This window comes from Lithobates pipiens, unplaced genomic scaffold, assembly GCF_037356315.1.
Source record: "Lithobates pipiens isolate NorthernLeopardFrog02 unplaced genomic scaffold, aLitPip1_a1.2 Scaffold_1, whole genome shotgun sequence".
NCBI lineage: Eukaryota > Metazoa > Chordata > Amphibia > Anura > Ranidae > Lithobates > Lithobates pipiens.
Window position 1 is genome coordinate 96,794,387 of NW_027507685.1, and position 21,408 is coordinate 96,815,794.

The window sequence follows — 21,408 nt, forward strand, 5'->3', positions numbered from 1 at the left end:
TCTCATACTGGTCACTGGAAGTTCAACATGGCACCTCACGGCAAAGAACTCTCTGAGGATCTGAAAAAAATAATTGTTGCTCTACATAATGATGGCCTAGGGCTAGGCTATAAGAAGATTGGCAAGATCCTGAAACTGAGCTGCAGCACGGTGACAAAGACCATACAGCGGATTAACAGCACAGGTTCCACTCAGAACAAGCCTCGCCATGGTCGACCAAAGAAGTTGAGTGCACCTGCTCAGCGTCATATCCAGAGGCTGTCTTTGGGAAATGGACATACGAGTGCTGCCAGCATTGCTGCAGAGGTTGAAGGGGTGGGGGGGTCAGCTTGTCAGTTGTCAGACCATACACCACACACTGCATCAAATTGGTCTGCAGGTCTGTCATTCCAGAAGGAACCCTCTTCTAATGATGATGCACAAGAAAGCCCCCAAACTGTTTGCTGAAGACAAGCAGACTAAGGACATGGATTACTGGAACCATGTCCTGTGGTCTGATGAGACCAAGATAAACTTATTTGGTTCAGATGGTGACAAGTGTGTGTGGTGGCAACCAGGTGGGGAATACAAAGACAAGTGGGTCTTGCCTACAGTCAAGCATGGTGGTGGGAGTATCATGGTCTGGGGCTGCATGAGTACTGCCGGCATTGGGGAGCTACAGTTCATTCAGAGACTGGGCTGCAGGGCAGTATTCCAACATGATAACAACCCCAAACACACCTCCAAGACGACCACTGCCTTGCTAAAGAAGCTGAGGGCAAAGGTTATGGACTGGCCAAGCATGTCTCCAGACCAAAACCCTATTGAGCATCTGTTGGGCATCCTCAAACGGAAAGTGGGGGAGCGCAAGGGCTCTAACATCCGCCAGCTCCGTGATGTCGTCATGGAGGAGTGGAAGAGGACTCCAGTGACAACCTGTGAAGCTTTGGTGAACTCCATGCCCAAGAGGGTTAAGGCAGTGCTGGAAAAATTAGATTTTTTTCTACTTACTGTAAAATCCCTTTCTCTGAAGTTCATTGACGGACACAGCACTTTCAGTCTTGACCTTAGGGTTATATCGCCACCTTCAGGAGTAGGACTAGGCAGAAAATAAAAAAACCAAGCACAGCACCGCCCAGGGTGGTCCTTACTGGCAGTAACCCCCCACTCTGCCGCCGTCAGCTCAGTTCGTTCTAAAGCAGCACAAACACAAACAGGAGGGGTGTGTGCTGTGTCCGTCAATGAACTTCAGAGAAAGGGATTTTACAAGTAGAAAAAAAAAATCCCATTTTCTCTTTTGTTCATTGGCGGACACAGCACCTTCAGTCTTGAGTTCTATATGGAAGGGTGGGAACACAGAAAAAAATAAACTCTACCCACAACAAAAGAACTCCCCATAAAAGGAGCTGCAACCTCAGACAGCCGCTTGCAAAACTTTGCGGCCAAAACACGAATCTGAAGATGCCCCAACATCCACCTTGTAAAACTTGGTGAAAGTGTGCACCAACGACCACGTCGCCGCCTTACACACTTGAGAAACGGACGCTTGATGCCATAAGGCCCAGGAAGCACAAACTGCCCTGGTAGAATACGCCGTGACGGGAAAAGGATGTACCCGCCCCCTTATGGCATAAGCCTGGACAACAATCTGTCTGATCAAACGAGAAATGGTGGCTGACAAAGCCGTCAGGCCCTTTCTTGGACCAGCCACAGAGACAAACACTGAATCTGACCTACGAAAAAGGAAGCCGTAGCAGACAGATACACCCGGAGAGCCCGAACCACATCCAAAGAATGTAAGGCGATCTCCTTAGAATGAGACGGCCGCGGACACAAGGAAGGAAGAACAATGTCCTCATTTAGATGAAAGGCAGATACCACCTTAGGAAGAAACGAGGGCTGCAGAATCAAATAGGGAGACTTGCATGACAAGGCCGCTAGCTCAGAAACCCACCTTGCGGACATTATTGCCAACTAGAAAGACAACCTTCTGAGAGAGTGTAAGTAGGGGGATCTCTCTAATGTTCTTGAATGGTGGTTTCTGGAGTACTGAGGGCACCAGATTCAGATCCCACGGAGGCAGCGGCGGGCGTATCGGGGGAGCCTCATGGTGAACCCCCTGAATAAATGTGCGCACCAACAAGTGAGCCACCAATGGCCGCTGAAAAAAAGATAGCCAGAACCGATATCTGCCCCTTGATGGTGCTCAAATCAAGCTTCTGATCAACTCCATGCTGCAAGAACACCAGGATCTTAGATACCGAATAGAAACGCAGATGCCGCCCCGCAGCCTCACACAAAGAGAAGAAAGTCTTAAAGGTGCGATGATAAATCTTCCGAGAAGTGGACTTACACACCCTTTACATACTGGGAATCACAGAAGCCGGCAGCCCCCGGTATCTTAGCACCTGGCTTTCAACAGCCATGCCGTTAAAGCCAGATACAGTAAAGCAGGGTGGAATATCGGACCCTGGGACAGAAGATCCTCCGACACCGGCAGCTGCCAGGGAACCTCCGCCACCATCTGTACTACGTCGGCGTACCAAGGACGCCGAGGCCAGTCTGGAGCGACCAGAATTACCGGAATACCCTCGGCCTCTACCCTGCGCAGCAAAAGAGGAAGGAGTTTGAGAGGAGGGAAGGCGTAAATTAGTTCATAATGCCCCCATGGAGCCACCAGCGCATCTGACACCTCCGCCAAGGGATCCCTCGTTCTGGCCACTAATCACCGCACCTTCCGTTTGAGACGATAGGCCAGAAGATGCACGTCCGGTGTGCCCCACCGCAGGCAAATGAGACAAAACACTTCTGGATGCAGCAACTGACGGCTGAGGTAATCTGCTTGCCAGTTTTCTACGCCCGGAATATAAACGGCTGACAGAGCCGGCACAGGATGCTCTACCCACAGAATGTGAGAGACCTTCAGCGCCGCAGCTGAGCTCCTCGTCCCCGCCCCCCCCCCCCCGATGATTACGGGCGACCATGCAGCCGCTGCGACTAGGTGGAGAGGAGCAGCCTTATAGTCCGCAACTCCATAACGTTGATTGACAGGCGGGATTCCTCCGGCATCCAGTGGCCCTGGGCTAAATGGAGGCCCAAAATTCCCTCCCTGCCGGTCAGGCTGGCATCTGTCGTCATCACAGTCCAATGGAGAGTAGGGAACAACTTCCCGGACCAAAGGGCCAGGGACCGTAGCCACCAAAGAAGCGAAGCCTTGTTTGAATGACCCACACGGATCCGACAATCTAGGGATGTTGGGGATTTGTCCCATTTGGATAAGATCTCCCTCTGCAAGACCCGAGTGTGAAATTGAGCATTCGGAACCGTCTTGAAGGTGGCCACCATGAGGTCCAGAACTCGCATGCAAAAGCTCAGCGACAACCACTTGCGGGACATCAATAACCATACTTGTCTGCATTTTGCTCGATGGAAGAAAGACTTTCACCCTTGCAGAGTCCAGGATCAATCCCAAGTACTCCATGCATTGGGTCGGAAGCAACACAGACTTCTGGAGATTCAACACTCAGCCGAGGTCTGCATGGTGATCGTCACATTCTCTCCCAGTTTTGAGGCTGAAGGAGGAGATCATCCAGGTAACCCACGATCGGGATCCCTCGCTGTCTCAGCAGCGCCAGAACCGGAGCCAGCACCTTGGTCAAGACCCTCGTCAACGATGTCACAAAGCGCAGGAACCTCTGGTGCCTGACGCAGATGGGTACATGCAAGTATGCGTCCTTGATGTCCAAGGAGGCCAGGAAATCCCCCTGATGAAGTGCCAACCCCCACGGAACGAACAGACTCCATCCTGAACCTCCGTACTCTCACAAAACAATTGATACCCAGGATCGGACGGACCCCTTCTTTCTTTGGAACTACAAACAGATTGGAGTAGAACCCCCGGAACTATCACCCCCTGCAGTAGTATATCCTGTACCGCTCGAAATAAGGCCTGCCGACGAGATGGAGAAGATGAAGATTGGAGGGAAAAACCTGTCTGGAAGACAAGAAAGAAACGATCTTGTAACTTGACAAAGCCAGTTTGCAGACCCACTAGTCGGAAAGAAGAGAAGTCCATCGGTCCTCAAACCCCCGAAAGCAATCCCCCACTCGTAAGTCGGGCTGGGGTAAACCTTCATGCGGCAGCGGTCTTGTCCGCAGGCTTGTTTGGCTCGCGATGCCAAGGACACCTTTGCCTATCTGCAGGAACCTTGTTGGACTGGGAACGCTTAACCACATACCCGGGCGGACGAAAAAGCCCCGTCTGTGATAGGGCTCCTTACCCTTTTTGCACTCTAGGAGAGAAGTACTCTTACCCCCCAGCAATGTCCTTAATAATTTCATCAAGAGAAGCACCAAATAGCCTCCCACCCTGGAAAGGTAATTCCGCCAAGGCTTCCTTAGATGTCTGGTTCACCGATCAACACTTGAGCCAAATTAGCCAGAGCAGAACTACGGCCGACGCCGAGACCCTTGAAAGTAACAGGGCCGCATCACAGACATACTTAAGTCCTTGCACTAACTGGTGCGCCAGTTCTACACAGACTGGGGAAGCTTGCTCATTACACAACTCGCGGTGTAACAACTTAGCCCATTCAGCAAGTGTCTGACACCAGATCTGTGGCTAGCATCGGACGAAGAGCCAACCCTGCCAACGTAAACATAGACCGAGCAACTGCCTTGGCCTTTCTGACGGCGGGATCCTTGAAAGAAGGGGACCCCTCCACCGGAATCATGGTTGCCTTATTTAACCTGGACACCGGAGGGTCAACAACCGGAGACGGTGTCCATTTCTTCAAAAAAACTCTCCTCAAAGGGGGTAACGCACCGAAAACCGCCTCAGAACTGAAAAAGAGCGCTGCGTGCATTCCCAATATTTGTAAATAAACTTATCAAAATAAGGCAGATAGGGAAACACCTTTGCGGTGCAGACCGGCTTGTGAGACCCAAAAGGGACCAACACCTCTGCAGAAGCCCCTGCCGTACCTTCAATTTTTAAAGTATCACGCACTGCCATGATAAGTGTCATCCACCAGCACCTTCTCATGCGCCGCAACGGACACGGAAGATCCCTGCTCACTGTCCGAAAGGTCAGGGGCCGCATCATCCAAACCTTCCAGACAGGGGCCGCCCTCCCCAGAAGATGGAGGGGGAAGGGGGCATTTTTTACCCCCCCTTACGCCCGCACGCCACTTCAAGCCTGGAAATGAATGATTCCAGGACTGCCGACAAAACATACAGGGGCACCGCAGAACCTCGAGGAGCCAACTGCCATTACAGGGGTGTCTGTGGGAGAGGCACCTGCTTCAGATGCCATGCCACCCCACTCTCGCCTGTCACTACCCAGGACTGAATGCCCTCTAAGGTGAGAAAAGGAGAGGAGACCACCCTCCTAGCTGCCACAGACTGAGGGGGCCCCCCAGAAGGACTCACCACCCTGACCGAGGAGCAGTGCTGTGCCGTCTGTCCATCCTCAGACAGATGCGCCAAGCCACGAGGAGATCCACGTGCCTCTCGTGCTCTTCCTGGCTTCAACTGCCGAATTCAGCGCTAGAGGACCAACAGAATCCCCCTCACGTGCTACATGAAAATGGCCGCCTCAGACATAAGTGCTTGGAGACATCAGGAAATGTCAGGCGTGTTCCGGGTAAATGGCCATGGCTCCAGTGGCAACCGTCCCACAATTAATGGAGGCTCAGCACGAGGAGAACAAATGCCAGCTATCCCCCCTGCCAGGAGACTAAATTATGCATTATTTGATTAAATTTTATTTTATTCTTTATTCAAAACTCACTGCATAGACATGCCTCCTTTTTCCACATATTCATCTATTAGGGATGGAGGCATGTCGATGCTAGTTGTGACAGGTCACTTCTGTCCTCACTGCGCCTTATCTTTTAACATTTACTGCCAAATGAAGGCCCCATATATGGTACACATGATTAACAAAAACAATTAAATTACCTTTTTTGATCCAATTTTACCTTCTCCATCTCTCTATGTAAAGAGGTGATCTAAAAAATTAAAAATATATAGATTAAACATACAGTCCTTTAGAACAGCCAACTATATGTTAAAGTTGCATGTGTAACTCCAAAATATTAAACGCCACAAACATTCGTTGGGCTTCATGTACACTGCTGCTGGTAAACAGACGTTTATTTTCTCAGCTGCCCCTGAACTCTCCTCTATGTTCTCTTATCAGTACATGTACACGGGGACCTTTATAGTCCTTTCTAGGCAGTTGAGTTCAATCAGAAGGCTTTTTTGGAATGCAAAAAAAAAAAAAAAAGCATTCAGGACGGATGTTCAGAGGCATTCGAAACGGCAAATGCCTGTAACAGCATGTAAACACTACTAAACACGGTAACTCGCATTTAGCAGCGTTTCGTTAATAGACGTTTTTCATTTTAACAAAAAAAAATAAAAAATTATATATATATATATATATATATATATATATATATATAAATTTTTAACCACTTCAGCCCGGAAGAATTTATCCCCTTCCTGACCAGAGCACTTTTTTGCGATACGGCACTGTGTCCTTTTTTTCCCCACAAATAGAGCTTTCTTTTGGTGGTATTTGATCACCTCTGCGGTTTTTATTTTTTGCGCTATAAAACAAAACAAAAAAAAAGGAGCGACAATTTAGGAAAAAATGCAATATTTTTTACTTTTTGCTATAATAAATATCCCCTAATATATCTATGTATTCTTCTACATATTTTTTTTTTATGTATTTATTTTTACAAAAAATATGTAGAAGAATACATAGATAGTTTAGATATTTTTGGGGGATATTTATTATAGCAAAAAGTAAAAAATGTTGCTTTTTTTTTTCAAAATTGTCGCTCTTTTTTTTTTTACAAAAAAAAAAGATAATCACAATAAGCGTATAATGATTGGTTTAGCATCTACAAAAATGGGTGATAGATTTATAGTAATTTTGTTGTAATTTTTTTTATTAGTAATGGTGGCGATCTGCGGTTTTTATCATGACTGCGACATTGTGGAGGACACATCGGACACTTTTGAAACTATTTTGGGACCATTGTCATTTATACAGCGATCAGTGCTATAAAAATGCACTGATTATTGTGTAAATGACACTGGCAGGGAAGGGGGTTAAACACTAGGGGGCGATGAAGGGGTTAAGTGTGTCCTAGGGAGTGATTCTAACTTAACATTGAGCAGTAGATCCCTGTCATGTTGCTAGGCAGAACACGGAAATGCCTTGTTTACATAGGCATCTCCCTGTTCAGTCGCTTCGTGTAATGATCGCGGGCTCCCGTTAGCGGAGTAAGCGGCAGGCGCGCGCCCACTAAGCCGTGTCTTAAAGGGGACGTACAGGTACACCCATATGCGCAGACATGCCATTATTCCAACGTACATCGCCGTGCACTGGTCGGCAGGCGGTTAAAAACGCTTCTATACGCAAACCTGGCTAAACGCAGCATGTAAACGCGGCTAAACAGATGTTTTTTAATGTCGGTTTCTAGTTGTCAAGGTAATTAGTTTAGGAGAGGTTAAACAACGTCCTGTGTACATGAAGCCTTAAACACCATTGGATCGTGTTGGAACCACTTTATTGTGTCACAACCATACCGTTTGCTTGTGGCACTATAAAGTTAGTGCTGAATCAATCTTTTGGTGTGTTTGGGGGACATCCTTGGCCTGTACAACATTGTTATCTGGCATTTTCCAAGACCCAGGGACATTCTGTAAATCTCTGCAATAGATGCACCTTTCACCAAGTTTTATCCTTTCAGTAATGCTGCAAATAGCTGTCGACATAAAACAATCAGAAAGGTGCACGTATTGCATAGATGTATTCAATGGGGAAGATTTACTAAAAACTGGAGAGCTCAGGATCTGGTGCAGCTGTGCATGGCAGCCAACCAATCCGCTTCTAATTTCTGTGCATTTCAATAATGCTTGGACAATAAAACCTGGAAGCCGATTGGTTTCCGTGCAGAGCTGCATCAGAATCTGCCCTCTCCAGTTTTAGTAAAAATGTCCCCCCTCTTATGTTTTTGTATTTTGCACAGAATAAAATGTAAAGTTTGGATCACCATACAAGACGTGGATGGGGTTTCTCCTGCACCTTCCACAATACCGGATACTCACTCTTTCCCCATTGCTGATCAGGGTCTTGTCCCAGAGATTGACTTGCGTGGCTTGTTGCAGGAAATGCTTCTCTTGATCCTCTAGCTCTAAACTCCATTTATTAATGAGGTTTTCAAGTTGCACGTAGGTCATTACGGCAGGTGCACTAAACAGGAGAGAAAATCATAGAAAGTAATGACTAAAATTTTAATGTATATATTATGCCTGGGCCTTTCCTTTCAAAATTTTTGGTTTGTTTTTATCCTTCCGAATACATTGCGAGTGCAGCTTACGTACCTACATACACATAAAACATAATACATCACCAACCTCATCTGCAGATATCGCCCAAATCGCCCCCTCCACTCCTCCCAGGACCTCCTGCTATCTAGTGCCCTTGTTGCCTCTTCCCATGCTCGTCTAAGACTTCTCCAGAGCCTCTCCCATCCTCTGGAACTCCCTGCCCCGGTATATCTGATCAGCGCCTACCCTATCCACCATTAGGAGATCCCTGAAAATTCATTTATTCAGGGAAGCCTATCCCACACCCACCTAACAACTGTCCTTGAGCCACCCCCACATCAAATCATTCTCTGCAGCTATTACCTTTTGTACCACTCCCTCCCTTTAGAATGTAAGCTCTATGAGCCGGGCACTCCTGTACCTTTTGTATTGAACTGTACTGTAATTGTGTTGTCCCCTCTATACAATGTGAAGCGCTGTGCAAACTGTTGGCGCTAAATAGTGTATAATAATAATAACAATTTGCCCTGGGACTTTATATGAGGCCCAACACAAACAACCAATACATAACTAATACATAATACATAACTAATATACGTGATTACCGATTTATGGATCAACAGAAGAGATTTGTATCCATTAATCAATAAGGCAGTAATCATGTATATTAATTAGTTATGGTTTGTGATGTGCTTCATATACAAAAAAACAAACAAAACAGAACAATACATTTACCCTGGAACTTTATATGCGGCGCATCACAAACAAAACAATAACTAATATACAGAATTACTGCTTTATTGATCAATAGATACAAATCTAATTATCTGTCGATCAATAAAGCCGCAAACATGTAGATTTGTTTGTGATGCGTCTCATATAAAAAGTCCCAGGGTAAATGTATTGCGTTTTTTGTATATATGTTGATGTAGGGATGAACCTTACCAGTAAGAGAGCTGTTAGAAATAGAGAACCTCCTCGTGGCCGCAGTCTGACGGTGAGTGATGACGTCACATGCTGTAGCTCCACCCTATGAGTTTTCCTCACTAGTGACAAAACACATAGGGTGGAGCTATGGCATGTGATTCCATCACACACCGTGATGGACCGCAGCTATCTTTATGGTTGGTTACACAAATGACTGGTTAATGCTTCATACCTCAGTTAGTGCAATACTTTATTTAAAGTAATTTGGATTTTAAATGTACTACACCACAAGGAGGCTTCTCTGTTCTTTTCTAATATACATGACAATCTGGAGAGGACTGCGAGCATAACCATAGTGTTGGAACCTGAAGTGATGCCTTTGGAAAGTTTTTAATTTTCAATCTTGCCTGGAGCTGGTTTACTACGCTATGTGGCTGCTTAACCGATTGCCGACCAGACGCCATCAGGGTGGCACGATCCTGCGAACCGTTATAGCTATATGTCAGTTCGCGGGATCCGGATAGCAGGCACGTGTGCATCGCCGGATGTGCTCGCATGTGCCCGCTGCACTAAGGGGGGTGCCGATGCTCATGGCCGATGGTCGAGATGGCCGCCGGCCACAAGCGGTTGCAAGAGGCAGAACAGGGACGTGTGTGTAAATATCTAGGAACCACAATCTGTCATTTCCTCTAGTTAGTCCCCCCCCCCCCTTCAGTTAGAAACACACACTAGGGAACACAGTTAACCCCTTGATCGCCCCCTAGTGTTGACTCCTTCCCTGCCCTGACATTTTTACAGTAATCAGTTCATTTTTATAGCTCTGATTTCTGTATACATGCCAATGGTCCCAAAATAGTGTAAAATGTGTCCGCCACAATGTCGCAGTCCCAATAAAAATCACAGATCTCCACTATTACTAGTAAAAAAAAAAAAATGCTATCCCCTATTTTGTAGACGCTATAACTTTTGTGCAAACCAATCAATATGCTCTTATTGCTATTTTTTTTTTAATCAAAAATATGTAGAATACATAATTGTGTTTTTTTCAAAATTGTCGCTCTTATTTTGTTTATAGCGCAAAAAATGAAAACTAGAGGCGATCAAATACCCCCCAAAAGAAAGCTCTATATGTGGGGGGGAAAAAAAAAGACATAAATTTTGTTTGGGTGCAGCGTCGCGCGACCGCGCAATTGTCAGTTAAGGAGACGCAGTGCTGAATCGCACAAAATGGCCTGGTCATTCAGCAGCCAAATCTTCTGAGGGGGGGGGGGGGGTTGAAGTGGTTAAAAAGGTAACCAAATCTCTTTGGTAAGAGGCTGCATGATTGGAGTGTTGGTGAAGGGTTCGTCTGTACATCACACAGCGGCTACTCTATGCCTATTTGTTTGAATTAACTGCATCCACCTGGGGCGTGGCCGGACGTGCAGCCGAGCGGACGTGTGGAGACAGAGCTCCGATCCACCGTCCACAATCGGGTGCCATCCACCAACGCGCGAGACTCCATCGGCCCGTCACGCGCACCAGGAGGTAGCGGAGCCGCGGCGGGAGGTGACCGAGGCGACATTTGTGGCGTGCGGCCCGGTCCTGCTTTGCGGCTCACCGCAGCCATCTTGCGGCCTACACGGCGCCGCGGCAGACTGACGGGGGCCGATCCGCAACCGCTGACGACCCGGGGACCCCCTGCCGGACTCCAGAAGACATTGGGGGCCTCCCTGCACCCAAGGCCATAACGAAGCGGAGCCGCGGAAGCAGACGAACGGCTGCCATCTTAAGTAGGCCCGAGGGCCCAACGCCGGGGTGAGTGCTGCCTGAGTTTATTGTGATACCCCATAAGCTCCCGGGGGGGTCGGATCTGTGAGAAGCTGCCACCACCCTGCAGCCCTTTCCCCTACTTCCCCTGTCGGAGCCATCTCCCACCCTCAGAGGCCTGGGTAGCAGGCTGAAGCCTAGTGCCCACACAGCAAGATTTCAGGGCCCCCTAGCACACACCACAGGGGCCGCATCGGGGCCTTTGACTCCTGCTAGACGGGCTGGGTCTCTCCGACCGCCATCAGGCTTTACAAGAAGCTACCCATTGTGACTGCCAGGGCTCCATTTGCCTTGGGGGGCGGCTGTGGCCTGGGGGGTCTCCCCCTTTTGTTTCGCACTGCCAAGTACGCAGCGCTGTCAGAGTCTCCCACATCAACTGCTAATGGCTCTTACAACCCTCACATGCTATGCTTAATTAAATGTGATCGACCCTGAGCCCCGTCCAGCGTTCAGCTTCATTGCCACAATTATGCCAACAAAGAAACCTAGATCTCGTTCCACAACTAACAAAGGATCTGGAAAGGGGCCAGTATTAACCCAATCAGGCTCCGGATCAATACAGCACTTATTTGCCGCAGGGAAATCGGCGTCGGGCGAACGGGGTAGCCACGCCAGAACCCCTAAACGCACCTTCTCCCCTTACTCTCTTGCCGCCTCTATTCGGGAAAGCTCACCAGCCTCCTCCTCCTGCTCCGAACTTATGGAAGACCCCGGGTCCCCAGGGGGCTCCGACGTGTCAACCTTAGTCAGCGGTCTTAAGAAGGAGCTGGCGGGGATGTTCCATGGTCTAGAGAAATCTATAAAAAAGGAGATCACCGGAGTTAGAGCGGACATGGTGCACATTCTGGATAGGGTGGAGGAAACGGAGCTTAAACAGGACTCGCAGCTACAGAGTTGCAAGAGACGGTCACACAACTGGCGTTTGCCCAGAGGGCCTCATCCTACAAGCTTGAAGACCTCGAGAACAGAAACCGCAGGAATAATTTGCGAGTGCGGGGTCTTCCGGAAGCCACTGGTGACAATGATCTTGAACCGTCGGTCCGGGGCATCCTTAACACAATCCTGGGAAACCCGGTCACTGCAATTTCTCCTCGGATCAACCACGGGACGTCATATGCCGCCTACATTACTTCTCAGACAAAAATGCTGTAATGCTCAAAATGCGGAGTACACCTACCATAGACTTTGATGGGGCCACCATCAGCATCTTCCCGGACCTCTCTAAGGACACGCTTGACCGTCGCAGAGCCCTTAAACCCCTACAGGATCTTCTTCGCGCTGATGGGATCAATTACAGATGGGGGTTCCCGGCCTGCCTAATTGCCACCAAAAACGGCCGCTCCCACACCTTACGGTTCCCAGAAGATCTACCCACGTTCCTGAAGGGCCTCAATTTGTCACAAGTTGATCTCCCAGGATGGCAGGCCCACATCCCCCAGTTCTCCTCTACTTCGGATGCCCAATGGCGGAGAACCCCGTCCAAAAAAAGACGCACATCCCTTCCAGGATCTACTCAAAAGAATGGATGAGTGAAGCTACCTGGTGAGCTCTTTGTTCTTCCCTTTCTTTTTTATTCTTTTTACTTGCTCCTTCAACTCCGGATTTGCTGCTTGCATTCCCCGATCCGGATCATTTGTTCAATGCTGCTGGACATTTATGGCCCCTGTTTAGAACTAACATGCCTATTTGCTGGGAGAGGGTCCATAACTCCTTGCAGTTTGACTACTTTGCACTACCTTGGTCGACTTAGGGTTCCCCACCTAGCAGGGGTCTGTTGTGTTTTGTTTTTTTTGCCTGTTATTTCTTATGTTCCGGACCGAAGGGAGTTCCCTGCAAGTATGTATCCCCGTAGGCCGAGACACGGTTCACTGGGTTCACTGGTTCTTAAGTGTAGTCAAAGGTTTCAGTTGCTGTTACTTAATACATTGCATAGTGTTACTTTTGCGTTTTTTTGCTTTGCTGAACGCTGGCGGGACACGTTTGCTCCCATGTGCCTCTCGCTCGGCAAACCCCCTACCCCCCCTCTTTTTGGGGTTGAGGGGAGCGGATGGCATTTACTCTACAAATCCCGACTCAGGGTTTGAGGACAGAATTGCCGCCTGCTCTCCCCTTCCTCTCAGGGACCACGGCAGTTTACTGCGTGACTTACTAATTGTTCCCACTGGTTTAATGTCAGAAATGATTTTCAGAGGTTTCAGATTGTCTTTTCTACTTAAATTTCTCTCTCTTCCCTCTGTCTCCTTTTCCCCCCTCTTACTCCCCCCCAGGTGGCTTGCGTGGAAATTTAAGCTGAAGGGTAACACTCTGCTGACGATATGGCTTCCATAAAAATTTCCTCATATAATGTGAGGGGCCTCCATGTTGCCGCAAAAAGGCACCAAATTACCTGTGAATTGAAAGAGACTGCATGCTCAATTGCCTTTCTTCAAGAGACGCACTTGACGCATACAACACCGGTCAAGCTGACCTCCCCCCAATTTCCCCAATGGTACTACAGCCTGTCTGATACTAATAAGGCGAAGGGAGTGGCCATAGGCTTCAGCAGCGGTGTTCCCTTCCGTCTTGTTGAAATGCTAGCGGACGATCATGGTCGGTATCTTTTTTTGAAGGGATTTCTGGGCAACACGTGCCGCACTTTGGCTAATGTGTATTGCCCTAACCGGCATCAACCTGCCTTCCTCTCCCAGATCCTCTCTAAATTAGCCCATTTCGCTGTTGGTTTAACTATCCTAGCGGGTGATATCAATCTCTTGATCCCATCATGGACACCTCCCAGGGCCGATCCCACATTCCATTTAAAAGACTGTCCGCACTTAAACGCAAGCTCATCGAGCTACAATTGATCGATGTCTGGCGCATACTACACCCCAAAGACAGGGATTACTCCCACTTTTCTAAAATGCATCAATCGTACTCGTGCATTGATAATATCTTTTTAGATCACCATCATCTCCAACATCTGCAGTCCGCTCATATAGGTACAGCCACTATATCCGATCATGCGCCTGTATCGATGTGCATGGCCATGCCCTCCTTAGTACAACGCTCCAATAATTGGAAGCTCAACGACTCTCTCCTCTCTGCCGAGGTTGAAGTAGCTGAGTTAGCCTCACATATGAAACAGTATTTCATCGAAAATACTTCTCCCGAGTCCTCCCCCTCTGTTGTATGGGAAGCTCACAAGGCTACCATGCGGGGACGACTCATTGAACTGGGAGCTAGAAAGAAGAGGGAGCATGGCCGGCAAATCGAACAGGTCATCGGACAAATTGCAGAATTAGACAAGGAGCATAAACTTACCTTACACATGGCCCATTTAAAAGCTCTTACTCTGAAGAGGGAAGAATTAAAAACCCTCCTCGATCTGGACACTACCAGGAAATCCTGACGCTTCGCTCAGTCGTTGTATGAATGGGGAAATAAACCCGGCAGACAACTGGCGAGATCCCTCAAGGCGAAACAAACCAGGTCATTCATCCCCAAAGGCAATTTAGTACATGCTACTCCCCACATAGCTGCGGCTTTTAGAGATTATTATGTGGATTTGTATAATGTACAGAGCGAAACGGCCTCGCTAACTCTGGGGGAAAAACGCAAATCGCATACAGGCATACTTAAGAGAGGCCAATTTGCCCACGTTATCCACGTCTACACTTCAGGCCCTAGAAGAGGACCTTACGGTGGAGGAATTCCGGGCAGCCTTGAAGTCATCCCCTACGGGAAAGGCCCCCGGCCCCGACGGATATACTGTCTGCTATTATAGCACGTTTAGCGACATTTTACTCCCTCACCTCACGGCTTACGCCAACTCTATATCTCGCAATTCATGTCTGCGCCCGGAATCTCTTGCGGCCCACATAACAGTTTTACCTAAACCAGGTAAAGACCCCACAGCGTGTAGTAGTTATAGGCCAATTTCCCTACTTAATGTTGATGTCAAGTTATACTCCAAGGTCCTGGCTAATCGGCTACTTCCCTTAATACCTAGTTGGATTTCTAAAGACCAGACTGGCTTCATACCTGGCAGGGAAGCCTCCGGACCATATCCCTGATTCAATACGTTCGTCGGTGCTCCCAGCCCACCCTACTTGTTTCTACGGATGCCGAAAAGGCGTTTGATAGGGTGGACTGGGACTACCTTAAAACGACTTTGTATCACCTAGGTCTTGGCCCTAAAATGTTCTACCGTATAACCTCACTTTACTCCACTCCCACAGCCTGTGTCCGCATAAACGGCTCTCTGAGTGAATCATTCTCGCTGTACAACGGGACCAGACAGGGCTGTCCTTTATCCCCGCTCCTATTCGCCCTTACCATCGAACCCTTCCTGTCCACCATTAGGCATAATATTGATATCCACGGTGTTCAGATAGGGCCTGCGACCCATAAATATGCAGTGTATGCTGATGATATTTTATTTTTTGTTCAACAGCCCCGTATCTCCCTGCCTAATCGGATGTCGGCCATCTCTACCTACCAAAAACTCTCCAATTTTAAAATTAATTTTTCTAAATCGGAAATTCTAAACATTAACCTCCCCAGACGAGAAGCAGATCTAATCCGGCCCCTTTTAAATGGGTTCAGCGCAGTATGAAATACCTAGGAATCTACCTTACACCAAATATTCACTCCCTCTTCCGATATAACTACCTCCTACTACTGAACAATCTCAGGGAAAACCTGAGAAAATGGAAGAATCTTTCACACTCCTGGCTAGGGAGGGTTAACATAATTAAAATGAACATATTACCCAGAGTCTTATTCCTATTCTAAATGATTCCCTTGGGGGTACCCATAGGTTTTTTTGCAACGTTACAGACCATGATCTCCCACTATGTTTGGAGGAACAGTCATCCCAGAGTGTCTAGGGACGTCTTATATCATGCCAAAGATGCTGGGGGCCTGGCCCTACCAAACTTTGGGATGTATTACCATGCAGTCGTACTCTCCAGGTTGGCAGACTGGAAGTACGCTGCTAACACCAAGCTGTGTGTGGCCATGGAGCACTTTTTGTGTGGATCCCTCGAATACACAGACACCTTGGCGCCGAAACCTCTTCCCTTACTTCCTCCACCCTGGCTATATGGGACATCAGACTCCTTCACAACTCACTCCCGCCCTATCTGGCTAAATGGGAGGAAAATTTAAGTACAAGCCTCACAGACCTAAAAAAAAAAGGAAGGTACTACAACTATCTCATGTCTCATCCATTGCTACAGCTATGGCTGAAGTTAATTATAAATTGCTCACCAGATGGCACTACACCTCAGCGAAATTACACCGGATGTTCCCTGAAAACTCCCCATTGTGCTTGAGGAACTGTGGGTTTAAGGCCACTCATGCACACATCTGGTGGTCATGCCCCTTTATTAAGCCGTTTTGGTCTAGCGTCATCCAGATTATACAACGTATCTCTGGCATCCTCCTCCCTAATGAACCCTGGACCATTCTCTTCCATGCTACTACAAATCCAATGGGCCGGTACAAACGCTCCATCGTCCCCCACCTGCTGAACACAGCTAAGGCACTTATTCCTGCCCACTGGGGTCAACCCAAGATCCCGTCACTAAAAACCTGGATGCATAAAATTGCGGCAGTTCACCTCATGGAGGACATTACTCATACCAATAAGAATACCTCTCAAAAAACCCTCTTGACTTGGTCTTGTTGGAGGGAATTTACCTCCACTACATTCTACAAAGATATCTTAACGCAACCCCACTGAGCTGAGTATGCTGAATGTCACCACGCAGGCCACCGTTCCCCCCCATCCTTTCTTTCCCCTCCCTGACTTTTCTTCTCCCCCCCCCCCCCCCTTTACACTCTCTTGCCTCTTTCTGTTCTTTAATTACACTTCTCAGTTTCTATGATAGACAACATGATGCCCGGTCCTTTTATCAATGCTGTGCACTTTGCTCATACCTTCCAGAATGTTTGTTCCATTGGCACTTCCGTTATTATTGTTTTACTGTATTGGCTCCAAGATGCTCTGATGCTAATTGATAATCCTGCTCCCTGGTTTGTGGGATTGGGAGTTGTATGTGAATTCTACAGTACATGTTTGTTGTTTATCTTCAATAAACATTTATTAAACCAAAAAAAAAACTGCATCCACCTTTTGGGATTCCAGGTTTTGAGTGGCTTTAAATTTCACGTGTTGACTTATTCTTAAAGGGATAGCGCTGCATTTTTGTGCTACAAGGTGTAGGATATGCCTTCATGCTCAAAGAATTAAACCGTTTAAATTGTGCTTACCTAATATTGGAACTAGGAATAGTGCTGGCAGCACTAGTCTGCGCTACTGAAGTAGTAGGGAGCTTTGCGCTTAAGGATGCTGGAAAAAAAAAAAAAAAAAGGATTAGCTTGCATGTTAGTAAAAATTCTGAAGACTGGTACAAGATAATCCAAACGTATTGTGCTGACAGCCGCAAGGTGAAAAGACATCCAACGTAATTTACCCATTTTCATATGGGCCCACAGTGGGCACACCCCCTGAGGAACCACCACACCGGCCATACATATGACTAAGTGAGCGGGCATTCTGTGGAGCAGCAAGAACCACCTACCTCTAAATAATAAGCAGCAACCATCATCTCATAGCTGTGCAGGACAGAATACTTTATTACAGATCAGGAGTACTGAATCAAAATTCAGAAAGGTCCAGTCAGTGAAAACATTTTTAATGCAGGGGTCCAATTCTCATCCCTGTTCTAAAATTCAGATCCTTCACATTACAGCTCCACCCTCCTCCCCTTTACATCACAGCCCCATTTAAAATCAGTGTCTTCAGCCATCTACTTCATATCACAGGCACCCCCTTCACATCAGTGTCTTTAGTCCCCCCCCCCTTTCACATCACAGTCTCCCTTGCAATCACCGCCCCCCCCCCCCCACTTCCTCACATCATAGCCCCCTCCCCCTTACATCAGTGTCTCCCTTGCAATCACTGCCCCCCCACTTCCTCACATCATAGCCAGTCTCACATCACAGCGCCCCCCCCCTTTACATCACAGTCTCCCTTGCAATCACTGCCCTCCACTTCCTCACATCAGAGCCCCCTCCCCCTTACATCAGTGTCTCCCTTGCAATCACTGCCCCCCCACTTCCTCACATCATAGCCAGTCTCCCATCACAGCCACCCCCCCCCCCACATCAGTGTCTCCCTTGCAATCACTGCCCCCCCCCCCCCCACTTCCTCACATCATAGCCAGTCTCACATCACAGCCCCCCCCCCCCCCCACATCAGTGTCTCCCTTGCAATCACTGCCCCCCCCCCCCCCCCCCACTTCCTCACATCATAACCAGTCTCACATCACAGCGCCCCCCCCCTTACATAACAGTCTCCCTTGCAATCACTGCCCTCCACTTCCTCACATCAAAGCCCCCCTCCCCCCTCCACCACTTCCTCACATCATAGCCAGTCTCACATCACAGTCTCCCTTGCAATTACAAGTACCTCCTCCATAAATCACAGCTCCCCCCTTACAGCACACTCCCCCCCTTCACATCACCGAACCCACCCTTATTACATCACAGTCCCCCTTGAAATCACAGGTCCCCTCCCCCTCACATCACTCACCCCCTCTAAAACACAGCCCCCCCCCTTGCAATCACCAACCCCACCCCTCTCATTTCGCAGTTTCACCCCATCCTCACAGTTCTCTATTGAAACACTGCCCCCTTTGCAATTACAGGTTCCCTCCCCCCCCAACACAGCACATCAAAAGGCAGATGAAATGCTGCTGCTCCTGCTGCAGACTTAAAAAAATAATAATAATAATAATAATAATTTTTCCGGTTGGAACACAGTTTTAAAATATTAAATTTCCCTACAAGATGGTCTCATCCAGCTTAACCACTTAAGGACCGGAAGGATTTACCCCCTTCCTAACCAGGCCATTTTTTCGCGATACGGCACTGCGTAACTTTAGCACTTTAACTGCGCGGTCGTGCGACGTTGTACCCAAATAAAATGTAAATTTTTTTTTATCACACATAGAGCTTTCTTTTGTGGTGTTTGATCACCTCTGTGTTTTTTCTTTTTTGCGCTATAAACCAAAAAAAAAAAAAAAAAAGTATAATATATATTATATTAAAGGGGTTGTAAAGGTAAATTTTTTATTTTCTACATGGGTTCCTTTAAGCTAGTGCATTGTTGGTTCACTTATCTTTTCCTTCGATTTCCCTTCTAAATGTTTTTTTTTCTTTGTTTTCTTTGTCTGAATTTCTCACTTCCTGTTCCTCCTCAGTAAGCTGTTCAGTAAGCTATTCTGGCTGACTAACCACCAGCTCGGATGATGGTGAGAAGTTTACTGAGGAGAAACAGGAAGTGAGATATTCAGACAAAGCAAAAAAACATTTAGAAGGGAAATCAAAGGAAAAGGTAAGTGAACCAGCAATGCACTAGCTTAAAGGAAACTATGTAGAAAATAAAAAAATTACCTTTACAACCCCTTTAATTTTTTGGTATATTCGGCTATAAAACATACCCAATAAAAAAATTAAAAAAAATCTAATTTCTTCATCAATTTAGGCCAATATGTATTCTGCTACATATTTTTCGACACTGCGACGCTTTAACTGACAATTGCGCGGTCGTTCCACATAACTTCCACAAAATTGACGCAAAAAAAAACAAAAACGCAGAGGTAATCAAATACCACCAAAAGAGAGCTTTACTCGTGGGGAAAAAAAAAAATTTGATTATGTTTGGGTACAACGTCGCACGCCCGTGCAATTGTCCGTTAAAGCAACGCACTGCTGTATCTCAAAAAATGGCCAAGTCATTAAGGGGGCAAATCCTTCCCGGGGCTGAAGTGGTTAAAGCTACTTTAACCACTTCAGCCCGGGAAGGATTTGCCCCCCTTAATGACTGCCATTTTTTGAGATACGGCAGTGCTACACAGAGCAGAACTGCAAAAAAAATGGCCTAGTTATGAAAGTAAACACCTTCCGGAGCTCAAGTGGTTAAATCTGAAAAACAGACATAAGCTGACCTAAAACCTTATCCATATGAATGGAGCACAAAAAACCTCCCCAAAAAACCATAGTGTATTTTAGTCACACCCCCCCTCCCCCCCCCCGATAAAATAAAGCAGCTAGATAGATACAACAGACAGTCGCATACCTGAAGCAGTTGTGGAGCTGAGTGAAAAAAGTGATGGCGCAGAGGTCGCAAGGAGAGAACTGATAGCCGAAGCGCTGGATGTAGCTGCTGCTGTTGATACTAAAAATAGTAAGAAAAAAAACAAAACAATTTGTAAAAAAGAAAAACCAACAAAAAATAAATAAAAAAACACACACACACACTGCTCTTGCTATGAGCTCCTGTCAATCGATAAAGGCTAGCGAGGTCAGCATCAGCCAGACCACTGAACTACAGGCACGGCGGGCGGTCCTGTAGAATGGATTAGAACCTGACCACACCAACCTGAATCTGTTTCTATGCTTGCGCAACCCTAATAAAAACATTAAAGGCTACATTTACCAAGAACTATATGAATAATTAGGGTTGTACCGATGCTGTTTTTTTTAATCGGCGAGTACCGATATTTAGTCACGTAATCGGCGATCCCAAGTACCGATACTTTTCGGTGCCATGAGCATCAATACAAAAAAAATGTTTTAAATGTATGCAAATCACACTGTAAAGAATTTGGTGCGTTTCCAAATCTCTTGCAAATTCCGTGATTTCTACTTTTGACTAATGTGGTGCGGGAGACCCCCCCCCCCAAGCGATCAGTGCGAGTTTCCCGCAACACATTCAAATCACACTGCCTTGCGATCTGCAGCGGATGTTGGTACAATCCTAAACGACACACCCAAACGTAGGTTAAAATGCAGTGTGCTTACTTGCACCAGATCGCATGGTACAAAAGTGCCATGCGATCCGGTCGCAGTTCCCAAAAATTGGTGCACGCACAACCTGGTGTGATTTGAGCCCATTCAAAAATCTCATGTGAGTTGAACAGGAATGATGCTTCCAACGCACACGTTCCTGTGGAAATGGATGTGCCTATAAAGTGGGCGACTGAAGCGACCACCGGCTGGAACCGTGTCAAGTTGTAGCGAAAGAACCTCACCAGCACACTAATGCCACATACACACGAGCAGATTTTCCATTGGAAAGATGTTTTTTCTGACGGAATTACACACAAGCTTGGTTTGCATACACACGGTCACACAAAAGTTCTCTGAACTTTCGACCGTCCAGAACGCGGTGGCGTACAACACTACGACTAGCCTAGAAAATGAAGTTCAATGCTTCCGAGCATGCGTCGAATTGTTTCCGAGCATGCATTGGAATTTTGCACATCAGAATTTGTTCAGACGATCGGAATTTCC

The 21,408-nt window shown here is 47.2% G+C and overlaps 1 protein-coding gene across 4 annotated transcripts in view; it reads right to left on the minus strand.

The window, feature by feature from the left end:
* LOC143952981 (uncharacterized) overlaps nucleotides 1-21,408 on the minus strand; it is a 66,407-nt gene that overhangs the window by 6,369 nt on the left and 38,630 nt on the right. For all 4 annotated transcript variants that reach the window (XM_077465207.1, XM_077465208.1, XM_077465206.1 and 1 more), the window contains exons 4-7: nucleotides 20,192-20,290; nucleotides 17,320-17,398; nucleotides 8,107-8,251; nucleotides 5,941-5,990 (exon numbers count right to left, since the gene is read on the minus strand). In XM_077465207.1, the coding sequence (XP_077321333.1) occupies nucleotides 5,941-5,990; nucleotides 8,107-8,251; nucleotides 17,320-17,398; nucleotides 20,192-20,290 (373 nt within the window). The remainder of the gene's footprint in view (nucleotides 1-5,940; nucleotides 5,991-8,106; nucleotides 8,252-17,319; nucleotides 17,399-20,191; nucleotides 20,291-21,408) is intronic.